The sequence below is a fragment of the Anomaloglossus baeobatrachus genome, chromosome 4 (genome assembly GCF_048569485.1).
Source record: "Anomaloglossus baeobatrachus isolate aAnoBae1 chromosome 4, aAnoBae1.hap1, whole genome shotgun sequence".
In the NCBI taxonomy this organism is placed as follows: Eukaryota; Metazoa; Chordata; class Amphibia; order Anura; family Aromobatidae; genus Anomaloglossus; species Anomaloglossus baeobatrachus.
In genome coordinates this window covers 681,048,048-681,062,536 of record NC_134356.1, presented here as the reverse complement: position 1 = coordinate 681,062,536, position 14,489 = coordinate 681,048,048, and the positions used below count along the sequence as shown (strand labels likewise).

At 46.7% G+C, this 14,489-nt stretch overlaps 1 protein-coding gene across 1 annotated transcript in view; it reads right to left on the bottom strand.

The window, feature by feature from the left end:
- Positions 1-290: 290 nt before the first annotated feature.
- LOC142302122 (uncharacterized) overlaps positions 291-14,489 on the bottom strand; it is a 43,219-nt gene continuing 29,020 nt past the window's right edge. The window contains exon 5 of the mRNA XM_075343206.1: positions 291-538. Coding sequence (XP_075199321.1) covers positions 420-538 — 119 coding nt within the window. The 3' untranslated portion in view covers positions 291-419. The remainder of the gene's footprint in view (positions 539-14,489) is intronic.

Here is a 14,489-nt window from a genome sequence, read left to right as displayed (position 1 = left end):
AGACTGAACCCGTAGTTAGCAGGACTGAACCGCGAGCACCGACTGATTTTCCGGTGATTGCGGTTCAGTTTATGGCAGCTGCGGACAGGCTGGGCTGAACTTCAAAGCTGTCACCTGAGCTCTGGAGTTCAGCCCGGCCTGTCCACAGCTGTGACATGAACTGAACCGCAATCGCCGTGAAATCAGTTGGTGCTCGCGGTTCAGTCCTGCAAACCCCGACTTCAGCCCAGGCTGCACTCCGGAGCTCAGGTGAGAGCTCCAGAGTTCAATGCAGATAACCTCAACCAGGTATGGTATTACTGGAGATTCCTCCGGCAGCCAGTCCGATTCTGAGTGTGTATTCTAACAATAATAGCAGAATAAATGCAAACAGTTATACAATCTCATGTGCATAATATGAGGCATGCCCAGGTTTTATATCATTGGTATTTATAGTAAAACAATGCTAAAAGGAAAAGTGCCAGCGACATGAAGAATTTACAGGCTATGTAGGATACAAAAATAACTGTGGTTGGATGTAGGTGAGGCTGGACAACATCTGAAAAATATAAAAAAGACAGAACATAGTCATTAAGGCACTGTGCAATATGATAAATCGATAGACCAATGGACAAACAGACAGAAGGATAGACAGATACAGTGACGAGAAAAAGGGTAACAATGTTTGAACCTTTGAATTTCAGGCTCCATATCTCACCATCTTCTACAGCTTTGAGCGTGAGACGACCTTCATTTTATAGACAATCATCTTGGCTATCTCATAGTTCTCCTTCACACATCCCTGTCTCCGATATGTGTGACATCATTTTCACACATACTGGAGTCATGAACACATGTAGACACATTAAAATCAATGGGTTTGTGCACATAGTCCATGTTTTGCAAACGTGTGTCCCACACGTAAACATGTAAATTTTCCGCTTGCAGCGCGAATGTCACATGGACTGCACACTGATATGATCAATGTGACATCAGTGTGACACGTCTTGTAGGAAACACATATCACTGAGAAATAAACGTATTTTTATACTTACCTGTCTCCAGCGCTGCTATCATACTTGCTTCTTGGCCCGCTCATTATGCTCATGAATATTCACTACAGTGCCTGAAGCATGGGGGTGGAAACATCATGCTTTGGGATGATTTTCTGCAAAAGGGACAGGATTACTGCACCATACTGAAGGGAGGATGGATGGGGTCATGTATCATGAGATTTTGGCCAACAGCCTCCTTCCCTCAGTAAAAACATTTAAGATGGGTCATGGCTCGGTCTTCCAGCATAGCAATTACCCTAAATACACATTCAGGGCAACTAAGGAGTGGCTTTGTAAGAAGCATTTCAAGGTCCTGGTGTGGCCTAGCCAGTCTCCTGACCTGAAACCAATAGAAAATCTTTGGAGGAGCTGAAACTCAATGTTGTCCACTGACAGCCCCGAAACCTGAAAGATCTGAAGAAGAGCTGAATGGAGGAGTGAACTGAAAGATCAGAAGACTTGTATGGAGGAGTGACCTGAAAGATCTGGAGAAGATCTGTATGGAGGAGTGAAAAAAAAAAAAGGAAATCCACAGCACCTTGGTCACTTACTATGTTGCCTGTGCAAAAACCACAATCAGCAACTCAGGAACGCACGTCCATAACTAAGGTATCACTTGGTGTCACATACCATAAGAGAAAGATGACAGCGTTCCTCCGGGTGAAAAAAATAAGTTGTTTTTTATTCCATCAGATGAAAAACAGCAACGTTTCGACCTGTGGTCTTTGTCAAACATGCTTGCCAAAGACCACAGGTGGAAACGTTGCTGTTTTTCATCTGATGGAATAAAAAACAACTTATTTTTTTCACCCGGAGGAATGCTGTATGGAGGACTAACCTGAAAGATCAGGAGAAGATCTGTATGGAGGAGTGACCTGAAAGATCTGGAGAAGATCTGTATAAAAGAGTGACCTAAAAGATCTGGAGAAGATCTGTATGGAATAGGGACCTGAAAGATCTGAAGAAGGTCTGTATAGAGGAGGGACATGTAAGATCTGGAGAAGATCTGTATGGAGAAAAGACCTGAAAGATCTATAGAAGATCTGTATGAAGGAAAGACCCAAAAGATTTGGAGAAGATCTGTATAGAGGAAAGACCAGAGAGATCTGGAGAAGATTAGTGATGAGCGAGCATGCTTGTCACTACTCGGTACTCGCACGAGTATCACTGTACTCGGGCTGCTCGGCGGGGACCGAGTAATCTCGCGATACTCGTGCTTTACTCGTGGTCTTCATTTCTGCATGTTGGCGCTCTTTTGAGAGCCAGCCCTCATGCAGGGATTGGCTGGCAGACCACTGCAATGCCACAGCCCTGTTAGTTGTGGAATTGCAGTGATTGGCCGGCCTGCACAGCGTCACCGAGCCTTTATATCGGCCGGCGCGCTGTGCTCTGCTCACAGCTATTCTGACAGTGAGTGTAGGGAGAGTGTCGCTGATTCAGGGAAAGCTTTGCGGCCCTTTATAGCTTTTTCAGTTGCAGGGCTGCAAACAGTGTGACCAAAAGTCCTTCTCAGGACTATTCTAGTTGTATACAGGCAGGCAGGGTATAGCCAGGTCGGAGTACAGTAGCAGAGTCCTTCTCAGGACTATTGTTGCTATATACAGGCAGGGTATAGCCAGGTCTGAATACAGGCTAGTGACCAAAAGAGTCCTTGTCAGGACTATTGTAGCAGTATACAGGCAGGCAGGCAGGCAGGGTAGTGGTGACCGTATACCAGCCTTCATATCTGGGGCTGGTGTACACAGTGTAAAACAGTCCAGATAGTGTCTGACTTGTCTGTACTGTAATTGTCGCTCCCCAAAAAAACCTGTTAGTAGGTTATTATTGCGTCCGTGCTTGGTTTTTAAAACCGCACGTGTGTGCCTGTTGGTGGCAGCGTACAGGTGCACTGGTGTGCGTTTACCAAACTATTATATAACGCACAAGTGTAGTGTATAATACACGTCAGTCAGCAGTGGCTGATAGTGTCAGAGTTCTTAATTTTTGCTCCTAAAACCTGTGTTAGGTTATTATTGCGTCCGTGCTTGGTTTTTAAAACCGCACGTGTGTGCCTGTTGGTGGCAGCGTACAGGTGCACTGGTGTGCGTTTACCAAACTATTATATAACGCACAAGTGTAGTGTATAATACACGTCAGTCAGCAGTGGCTGATAGTGTCAGAGTTCTTAATTTTTGCTCCTAAAACCTGTGTTAGGTTATTATTGCGTCCGTGCTTGGTTTTTAAAACCGCACGTGTGTGCCTGTTGGTGGCAGCGTACAGGTGCACTGGTGTGCGTTTACCAAACTATTATATAACGCACAAGTGTAGTGTATAATACACGTCAGTCAGCAGTGGCTGATAGTGTCAGAGTTCTTAATTTTTGCTCCTAAAACCTGTGTTAGGTTATTATTGCGTCCGTGCTTGGTTTTTAAAACCGCACGTGTGTGCCTGTTGGTGGCAGCGTACAGGTGCACTGGTGTGCGTTTACCAAACTATTATATAACGCACAAGTGTAGTGTATAATACACGTCAGTCAGCAGTGGCTGATAGTGTCAGAGTTCTTAATTTTTGCTCCTAAAACCTGTGTTAGGTTATTATTGCGTCCGTGCTTGGTTTTTAAAACCGCACGTGTGTGCCTGTTGGTGGCAGCGTACAGGTGCACTGGTGTGCGTTTACCAAACTATTATATAACGCACAAGTGTAGTGTATAATACACGTCAGTCAGCAGTGGCTGATAGTGTCAGAGTTCTTAATTTTTGCTCCTAAAACCTGTGTTAGGTTATTATTGCGTCCGTGCTTGGTTTTTAAAACCGCACGTGTGTGCCTGTTGGTGGCAGCGTACAGGTGCACTGGTGTGCGTTTACCAAACTATTATATAACGCACAAGTGTAGTGTATAATACACGTCAGTCAGCAGTGGCTGATAGTGTCAGAGTTCTTAATTTTTGCTCCTAAAACCTGTGTTAGGTTATTATTGCGTCCGTGCTTGGTTTTTAAAACCGCACGTGTGTGCCTGTTGGTGGCAGCGTACAGGTGCACTGGTGTGCAATTTCCAGAAACTTTGATATAACGCACAAGTAGTGAATATACACGTCAGCAGTGCACAGCATTGCAAAATGCGCAAGGGCATTGGCAAGGAACAAGGAAGTGGACGTGATGGTGGTGCAGGCAGAGGCCGAGGTCGTGGGCAAGCTCTAATTTCGCCACAACAAAGGGCCACATCTAGTCGCTCGCACGTCCTGTCCCAAATTCTTGGGGACCGCAGCAGTACACCGCTCTTGAACCAAGACCAGTGTCAACAGGTTGTTAGTTGGATAGCGGATAATGCTTCCAGTCAGATTGGCACCACCACAAACACTCTGTCTTCCACACGGTCAAGTGTCAGTAGCCGTGATACTGCACCGCACATTTCTGAACCTGATCCTCCTTCCTACCACCAGGCTGAGTACACGTCCTCCTCGGACATTAATGATCCCACACTTGGACACTCGGAAGAGCTGTTCACGTTTCCATTCACACATTCTGGCCTCTCGCCAGCTCATATTGAAGTGGGTCATGAGGAGATCGTCTGTACAGATAGCCAAATATTTGAGCAGCCACGTTCTCACGAAGTTGGCAACGTGTCTCAACAAGTGGTGGACGATGATGAGACACAATTGTCAGCAAGTCAGGAGGAGGAGCAGGGTGCGGAAGAGGAAGACGACGTGGTGGATGATCCAGTAACTGACCCAACCTGGCAGGAGGATATGCAGAGCGAGGACAGCAGTGCACAGGGGGAGGGAGGCGTAGCATCACAACAGGCAGTAAGAAGCAGGGTGGTGGTCCCAGGCAGAAGTCAGGCAACCGTTCCCCGTAACAACACGACGACACAAGGTGCCTGTACAAATGTTAGGTCTTCACGAGTCTGGCAGTTTTTTAAGTTGGATCCAGATGATTCAAAAAAGGCCATTTGCAACACCTGCCGTGCCAGCATCAGCAGGGGTACCAAAACTAGCAGCCTGACCACCACCAGCATGATCAGGCACATGTCAGCCAAGCACCCGACTTTGTGGGAAGTACAACAGAGTCGAGGAGCAGTGCTTGCTGATGTCACTGCTACGTCTTCGCTGGTTGTGCATGCGAGCCAATCCTCTGTCCATGCTGCCTGCGAACAAGCCTCCTCCACTCCTGCACCTGCAGTTGCCTACGCAGAAAGAACACCATCATCAAGCACGTCCTTGTCCCAGCGCAGCGTTCAGTTATCCATTCAGCAAACCTTTGAACGCAGGCGCAAATACACTGCCAACACCCCACATGCCACAGTTCTAAATGCTAACATTTCGCGACTGCTTGCGCTGGAAATGTTGCCTTTTAGGCTGGTGGAGACAGAAGCATTCCGTGACCTGATGGCGGCAGCTGTCCCACGTTACTCGGTCCCCAGCCGCCACTATTTCTCCCGGTGTGCCGTCCCCGCGTTGCATAACCACGTGTCACAAAACATCACACGTGCCCTGAACAACGCTGTTTCACCCAAAGTCCACCTAACCACAGACACGTGGACAAGTGCTTGTGGGCAAGGCCGCTACATCTCGTTGACGGCACACTGGGTTAATATTGTGGAAGCTGGGACCCAGTCTGAGCGAGGGACGGAACACGTCCTTCCCACACCAAGGTTTGCAGGCCCTACCTCAGTCAGTGTTTCACCCACACTCTACAGCTCCGGAATGTCATGCTCTTCAGCCTCCTCCTCCTCCTGCGCATCCTCATCCACTGTGCCCTCCACACCAGTCACAAGCTGGAAGCACTGCAGCACTGCCTCGGCGAAGCGGCAACAGGCTGTGCTGAAGCTAATCTGCATAGGTGACAAACCCCACAATGCAGAAGAGCTGTGGACAGCTCTGAAACAGCAGGCAGATCACTGGCTCACACCTCTGAACCTAAAGCCAGGAAAGGTCGTTTGTGACAATGGCCGGAACCTGGTGGCGGCTTTGAGGCGAGGCCAGCTGACACATGTTCCATGCGTGGCCCATGTGCTCAACCTCGTGGTTCAGCGGTTTATAAAGTCATACCCAGAGCTGTCTGATCTGCTGGTAAAAGTTCGCCGCCTGTCTGCACATTTTCGAAAGTCACCTACTGCTTCAGCCGGCCTTGCCGGCTTTCAGCGCCGTTTGCATCTTCCGGCTCACAGACTGGTGTGTGATGTCCCCACGCGTTGGAATTCAACTCTGCACATGTTGGTCAGGATATGTGAGCAGAAGAGGGCAGTTGTTGAGTACCTGCATCACCTAAGCCGTCGGGAAATGGGTCAAACTCCACACATAACACCTGAGGAGTGGAGATGGATGTCAGACCTATGTACCATCCTCCAAAACTTTGAGGACTCCACCAAGATGGTGAGTGGTGATGACGCCATTATTAGCGTCACCATACCGCTACTCTGCCTTCTAAAACGGTCCCTTTTGAAAAACAAACATGATGCATTGCAGGCGGAGCGCGATGAGTTGCAGCAAGAAACAGTAGTGGGTGTGGGTGATAACACACAGCCCAGCCTCGTCTCATCACAACGTGCAGTGGAGGACTATGACGAGGAGGAGGATGAAGACATGGAGCAACTCTCCGGCCAAATTGAGGATATGACATGCACACCAGTCATATCCTCGATTCAGCGTGGCTGGCCAGAGGACAGGGTAGATGAGGAGGAGGAGGAGGAGGAGGAGGAGGAGGACAGCATGTTCAGTCATCTTGTTGGTCAGGCTACTGAAGTCCTGGCTGTTAAGAGTCTGGCGCACATGGCTGACTTTATGGTAAGCTGCCTGTCTCGTGACCCTCGCGTTAAGAACATCTTGGCCGACAATCATTACTGGTTGGTAACACTGTTAGACCCACGCTACAAGGAGAACTTTTTGTCTCTTATTCCCGTGGATGAGAGGTCAACCAAAATGCAGCAGTTTCGGAAGGCCATACTCACGGAAGTAGGCAAAGCATTCCCCTCACAAAACGCTAGCGGCATAGGTCAGGAATCAGTGGACAACCGAGGCGTACAGCCGAGAGAGGCACAAGTCCAATCCGCCAGAGGTAGGGGAACAGTCTTTAAGATGTGGGACAGTTTTCTCAGCCCCTCACGTACCACAGCCCCTGAGGTGCGGGGTAGTGCCACAAGAAATCCTAAGTTTGCCCAGATGCTGAAGGAGTACCTTGCAGATCGAACAACTGTACTCCGACATTCCTCTGTGCCTTACAATTATTGGGTATCCAAGCTGGACACGTGGCATGAATTGGCTCTCTACGCCTTGGAAGTCCTGGCCTGCCCTGCTGCTAGCGTTTTGTCAGAGCGTGTTTTTAGTGCCGCAGGTGGAATCATTACAGATAAACGCACCCGCCTGTCAACTGAAAATGCTGACAGGCTGACTCTGATAAAGATGAACAAGGGTTGGATTGGGCCAGACTTCACCACACCACCAGCAAATGAGAGCGGAATTTAAAGTTTGCCATGTACCTCCACTCACCCATGGGTACACTTCTCGACTTTGGATAATCGCTGGACTGCTCCTCCTTCTCCTCATGCGCCATCATGATGACCGTTACAATAGTTAGGTCTTTGTTTCAGGTATACCCCCAGTGGTAAATTTTTTCGCCCATTCTTTGCAGAATGGACATTACAACGACAGGAGACCCGCTCCTTTGCAATGGGAACAATGTTTTGAGGCCCTCATGCACGTCTCTACCCAGGGACAACGTGTAGCCTCCCAATTTTTGGCTGCCCTGCCTAAGGGCTATACTGAAATACACCCACTTCCTTAAAATGGACACTTAATGTTTTGAGGCCCTCATGCACGTCTCTACCCAGGGACAATGTGGAGCCTCCCAATTTTTGGCTGCCCTGGCAAAGGGCTATACTGAAATAGACCCACTTCCTTACAATGGGCACTTCAGGTTTAAAGGCCATCATGCACGTCTCTATCCAGGGACAATGTGGAGCCTCCCAATTTTTGGCTGCCCTGCCTAAGGGCTATACTGAAATACACCCACTTCCTTAAAATGGACACTTAATGTTTTGAGGCCCTCATGCACGTCTCTACCCAGGGACAATGTGGAGCCTCCCAATTTTTGGCTGCCCTGGCAAAGGGCTATACTGAAATAGACCCACTTCCTTACAATGGGCACTTCAGGTTTAAAGGCCATCATGCACGTCTCTACCCAGGGACAATGTGGAGCCTCCCAATTTTTGGCTGCCCTGCCTAAGGGCTATACTATAATACACCCACTTCCTGACAATGGACACTTAATGTTTTGAGGCCCTCATGCACGTCTCTACCCAGGGACAATGTGGAGCCTCCCAATTTTTGGCTGCCCTGGCAAAGGGCTATACTGAAATAGACCCACTTCCTTACAATGGGCACTTCAGGTTTAAAGGCCATCATGCACGTCTCTATCCAGGGACAATGTGGAGCCTCCCAATTTTTGGCTGCCCTGCCTAAGGGCTATACTGAAATACACCCACTTCCTTAAAATGGACACTTAATGTTTTGAGGCCCTCATGCACGTCTCTACCCAGGGACAATGTGGAGCCTCCCAATTTTTGGCTGCCCTGGCAAAGGGCTATACTGAAATAGACCCACTTCCTTACAATGGGCACTTCAGGTTTAAAGGCCATCATGCACGTCTCTACCCAGGGACAATGTGGAGCCTCCCAATTTTTGGCTGCCCTGCCTAAGGGCTATACTATAATACACCCACTTCCTGACAATGGACACTTAATGTTTTGAGGCCCTCATGCACGTCTGTATGCAGGGGCATTGGTGAACCTCACAATTTAGGACTGCCCTGGCAAAGGAAAATACTACAAAGACTCACTTCCTCAAAATGGGCACATTAGACTCAAGAGGCCTTCATGTACGTCTCTTCTCAGGGACATCGGAGTGCCACACAATGTTTTCACGTAAAATCTTTCATGTATTGATCTCAAAAAGTAACATACACCAGATCTATCTCACTATTGGGTATGTGCCCTTAACATTTCCGCCATGAAAAATCATTTTGGGGTCATTTTGGAAGGTTTTCTGGTGAGTCCGTAAAAATGGCGTAAAACGCGGACAAAATTGTTCACAGCTGTGACTTTTGAGTGATAAATGCTTCAAGGGGTCTTCCCCATGCTGTTGCCATGTCATTTGAGCACTCTTCTGAGACTTTTGTGACATTTTTAGGGTTTCTCCATGCTGCCGGGAGGTCATTTCACAAAAATACTCGGGTCTCCCATAGGATAACATTGGGCTCGTTGCTCGGGCCGAGTACACGAGTATCTTGGGAGGCTCGGCCCGAGCTTCGAGCACCCGAGCTTTTTAGTACTCGCTCATCACTAGAGAAGATATGTATGGAAGAGTGACCTGAAAGATTTGGAGAAAATCTGTATGGAGGAGTGACCTGAAAGATCTGGAGAAGATCTGTATGGAAGAGTGACCTGAAAGATCTGGAGAAGATCTGTATGGAGGAGTGACCTGAAAGATCTGCAGAAGATCTGTATGCAGGAGTGACCTGAAAGATCTGGAGAAGATCTGTATGGAAGAGTGACCTGAAAGATCTGGAGAAGATCTGTATGGAGGAGTGACCTGAAAGATTTGCAGAAGATCTGTATGAAAGATTAACCTGAAAAATCTGGAGAAGATCTGTATGCAGGAGTGACCTGAAAGATCTGGAGAAGATCTGTATGGAAGAGTGACCTGAAAGATTTGGAGAAGATCTGTATGGAGGAGTGACCTGAAAGATCTGCAGAAGATCTTTATGCAGGAGTGACCTGAAAGATCTGGAGAAGATCTGTATGGAAGAGTGACCTGAAAGATTTGGAGAAGATCTGTATGAAGGAGTGACCTGAAAGATCTGGAGAAGATCTGTATGGAGGAGTGACCTGAAAGATTTGGAGAAGATCTGTATGGAGGAGTGACCTGTAAGATCTGGAGAAGATCTGTATGAAGGAGTGACCTGTAAGATCTGGAGAAGATCTGTATGGAGGAGTGACCTGTAAGATCTGGAGAAGATCTGTATGAAGGAGTGACCTGTAAGATCTGGAGAAGATCTGTATGGAGGAGTGACCTGTAAGATCTGGAGAAGATCTGTATGAAGGAGTGACCTGTAAGATCTGGAGAAGATCTGTATGGAGGAGTGACCTGAAAGATTTGGAGAAGATCTGTATGGAGGAGTCAAAATCCCTACTGCAATAAAATGCAAATTAATTATTTAAAAATCCTACAATGGGATTTCCTGTCGGTCACAGTTGAAGTTACCTACGATAAAAATGACAGACCTCTCCTTTCTGTGTAGTTGGGGAAACGTGCAAAACCGGCAGAGGATCAAATACTTATTTTCCCCCTGTACTGTATGTAGTGACCTCATTTTTTAAGGTTAAACATTTTTTATTTTGTTAGAGGATGAGAATTTAAAACAAAAAATATTTCTCCCAGCTTCTACCCCAAATAAAATAAATACATTTTACACCTTTACCCCTTTACACCTGTTTTACTTTTTGCATGACTACTTTCATATTCCGATCTGGCAGTGGTACACCACGCAACAATACTATATAGTCTGTTGCAGCCTTTTCAGGTGGTTTTCGATGTACTGGCATTTGTTTTACATGGTCATTTCATTTTTAACCAGAGGAAATTAATGTTAAGAAATGATTACAGTAAATTGAGACATTTAGTGCTGCAGTTCAGTTTCATCACACCTGTTTCAATTTTCAAATTGGAGACAAATTCACATTGATATTATAGGCAGGCTGATGGTGAAGCATCATTTTTGTAGGCTAGGTGTGACAGCAAAGTTCTGGACATGAATAATGTGTTATTGTCACGCTGCAGTCTAGGAACAGTCCTGCGTAAAGCCCGCTTTACACGGTACGATTACACATACGATATCGTATGCGATGTTACACGCCCCCATCGTATGTGCGGCACGTTCAATTTGTTGAACATGTCGCACAAACGATTATTTCCCGTCACATGTACTTACCCGTCCATACGACCTCGATGTGGGCAGCGAACGTTCACTTCCCGGAGTGGCAGGGACGTTCGGCGTCACATCGACGTCACACGGCAGCTGGCCAATAGAAGCGGAGGGGCGGAGATGAGCAGGACGTAAACATCCCGCCCACCTCCTTCCTTACGCATAGCCGGCAGGAGCCACGGGATGCAGGTAAGATCTGTTCATTGTTCCCGTTGATCGGGTGTCACACACTGCGATGTGTGCTACCTCGGGAACATTGAACAACCTCACATTCAATTTTTAGGAATTGAACGACGTGCGTGTGATGAACGTTTTTTTCGTTTAATCGCAATCGCACGTAGGTTTTACACGCAACAATCTTACTTACGATGCCGGATGTGCGTCACTTATGACGTGACCCCGCCGACACATCGTAAGATTTATTGTAGCGTGTAAAGCCTGCTTTAGGCCAAACACACAACATAAATGAAGAAAAACACCACGACAAGACAAATGGTACACCGGGAACACTTTAACAACAGTGGGCCCTAGTGCTAGTGAGAGGGAAGAAGGAAAGCTCCTCCACTTACCAGCCGCTGTACCCTACACTCCTAGCAAGTCCCCATACAGGTTCCTCACCTGTCGCCGAGTCGGAGCTTGTAGCCCTGAGATGACCCTATGATAGTCCCTGGCTAAGGAGTAGGCAGATGGAGGACGCTAGCCTCATCACTGCACTGAAACAACACACCAGGAAAGGAAGAGAGACAGGAGAAAAAAACAACAACAGTCAGCTACACTCAGCACCAAGATTGCAGCCACCACAGCAACTATGGCGGAGGGTAACAGCAGCCCCTTCTTCTTCCAAGACTACAATACAAATGAATCAAGAATAACTGGCACCCTCTGCTGGTAGCAGAGGGTATATAAAGGGACCTGGAGTGGTCCCAAACCAGAAATATCTGGGATGGTAATGGCCCTGTTTGCTGCCAAGGAATACTGCAATTAACCCTACAGCTGCCAAAGGAAAGGAAAACACATTTAAATACCAGAGTCTCAGGGAAAGTGAGACTCCAACCAAAAACCTGTCACTAAATTCCTATAGCAGAAAGAGAACTGTAACAGTTATACTTGTGTTATTTTCCAAACATTTTTTATTGATTTTACAAAATTTTTATACAATATCGCATCAAAAAAGTGTATGATTTGCAAAAGACAAACTTTGAACTGTCCGAATATGTCAAAGAGGAGGGTAAAATCCCCCTTTCTATCTCAAGTCCATCTTCAGATTACATTGATATAAAATAAATCAAGATAGGAGAAACCAAACATAACATGCCATAACAAACCCTCGAGCCCCAATGTCATTCTTTGCAATTTCTGGTGTCGATGTCGAGTCTTGAAAGTGTCATATCCTCTTACCCCTGACCTTCACCTTATTCCCCGTTAAACAATCCTCAGTTTTCCCAAGCTACCCTGTATGTCATTCAGAAGGTACCACTCCGTTTGCCTGAAAGGTGTCACTAGATGATTTATTTCTTCCTGTTTGCAGTAAATTTCGATGAAAGTTTTCCATCTCCTGAAAAACTTGGTTGTCTTATTGTCTCTGTCCCTTTCTGCTTCTAATCTCTCCATCCTCAGAAGATTGTGTAACTCACCAATGACTTCCCCTGTGGATGGGGCCTCCTCCTGTATCCAGTGCCTTAAAATGCATCTTTTGGCTATCATGGCTACGTCGTGTATGATTGCAAATGCCTTTTTGTCCTGGTTGTTTAGTCCCCCTCTGACTCCACCCTCAAAGAAGTGGAAAATCCACACCATTAGCTCTGATTTACAGGAAATTCTCCATGTTGTCTGGACTAATGTTCTGACTTGGTTCCAGAACCTCTTTATCGTCCTGCACTCCCACAAACCATGTAGCATGTCTGTTTTTTCTGTGTGGCATTTAGGGCACCGTGTCTCTCTGCTCGGAATGTTGAAACCCCAAACAGCCCTGTGCAGTATCCTAAATTGAGTGTCTCTCCAGCTCTCATTGGTGACTTGTTTTCGCATCTGGACCCATCCTTTCAGTATGTCCTCCACCACTTCTTGACCTTTCATTTGTTTTTTCCATGCTAAGAGTGTCCGACTATCTTCCCGGGATATCAGCACACCTCTAAATATTCGGTAGATTCGAGAGACATTTAAATTTGTTACATTGTCCTCCATAAGCTCATCAATCATACTTTTATTCAGTTCCCTTCCAATCTCACCAAGCTCTCTCATTATTCCATGCTTCAATTGTTCGTATTGGATAATGTGGCAGCCGTTCAGATTGTACTTATCGAGCACTTCCCGACCTGTCATCCATCTTCTCTCTTCCACATTCATAATATCTATCGTTCTCTTAATACCCCTCTCTTTCCATTTGAGGAACAGTTTATTCTCCCTCCCCTGGGGGAAGCCTGGTGATGCCCAAGGATTCAGGTATTTTGATACCTTCCATGAAAGACCAAGCTTCCGTCTTACCAATCTCCAGGTCAACATAGTGTCTCTGAGTATAACTGAGTTTTTTATGTGACCTTCGACCTTGGACAGCGGGGAATGGAGAATAGACGTTAGATCCCATGGTTCTACATATTTAAGTTCCGTACCATAGTCTGAATGTCTGCTCGTGCCTCTCAGCCAGTCAATCACGTGTCTCATGATACACACTATGTTGTACCCTCTGACATCCGGGAAATTTATCCCTCCCTCCTCCACTGACTTCATCAGTGTACGCAGCTTTATCCTGGGTTTCCTTCCCCTCCAGATAAAATCCGCATACGCTGAATTGAGTCTGCTGACATCCTTTAATGTTAACAATAACGGGATGGTCTGAAAGGGGTACAGCAGCCTGGGGAAGCTCATCATTTTTATGAGATGGCACCTTGCCAATAATGGCAGGGGTAATCCCTTCCAGCCCTTCAGCTGAGTTATGATTTTTCTGATCAGTGGACCAAAATTCATTTTATAAATTGCCTGCGCCGTCCTCCCTATGTGCACTCCCAGGTACTTGACTGATGTTTGTGCTACTGGGATTCCACTTACATGCCCCTCATTTAAGATGCCCCTGGTTGGCCCTTGGTCCCCGTGTAGGAATAACAGTTCACATTTCTTTTTGTTTAATTTAAAACCTGAAAAGGCGCCAAATTTTTCTATCATGCTAAGTGTCCGGGGCAAGTCCGCCTCAGGGTCCCCCATATATAGAATCACGTCATCAGCAAAAAGCGCTAACTTCATTTCTGTTCCCCTTATGTTGATCCCTTTGAAACTGCTATGGCCCTGCAGCACTCTTGATAGGGGTTCAATTGCCAGGTTAAATAATAGGGGGGATAGCGGGCATCCCTGTCTCGTCCCTTTCATCAGGGGGAACACATCTGACAGAAAGCCCGGGGTGTGGATCCTTGCTCCCGAGTTAGCATATAAGCTGTTAATATAGAGTCTCATCTTACCTAATATCCCCACGGCCTCTATCACCTTATCTAGCCAGATCCAGTTGACA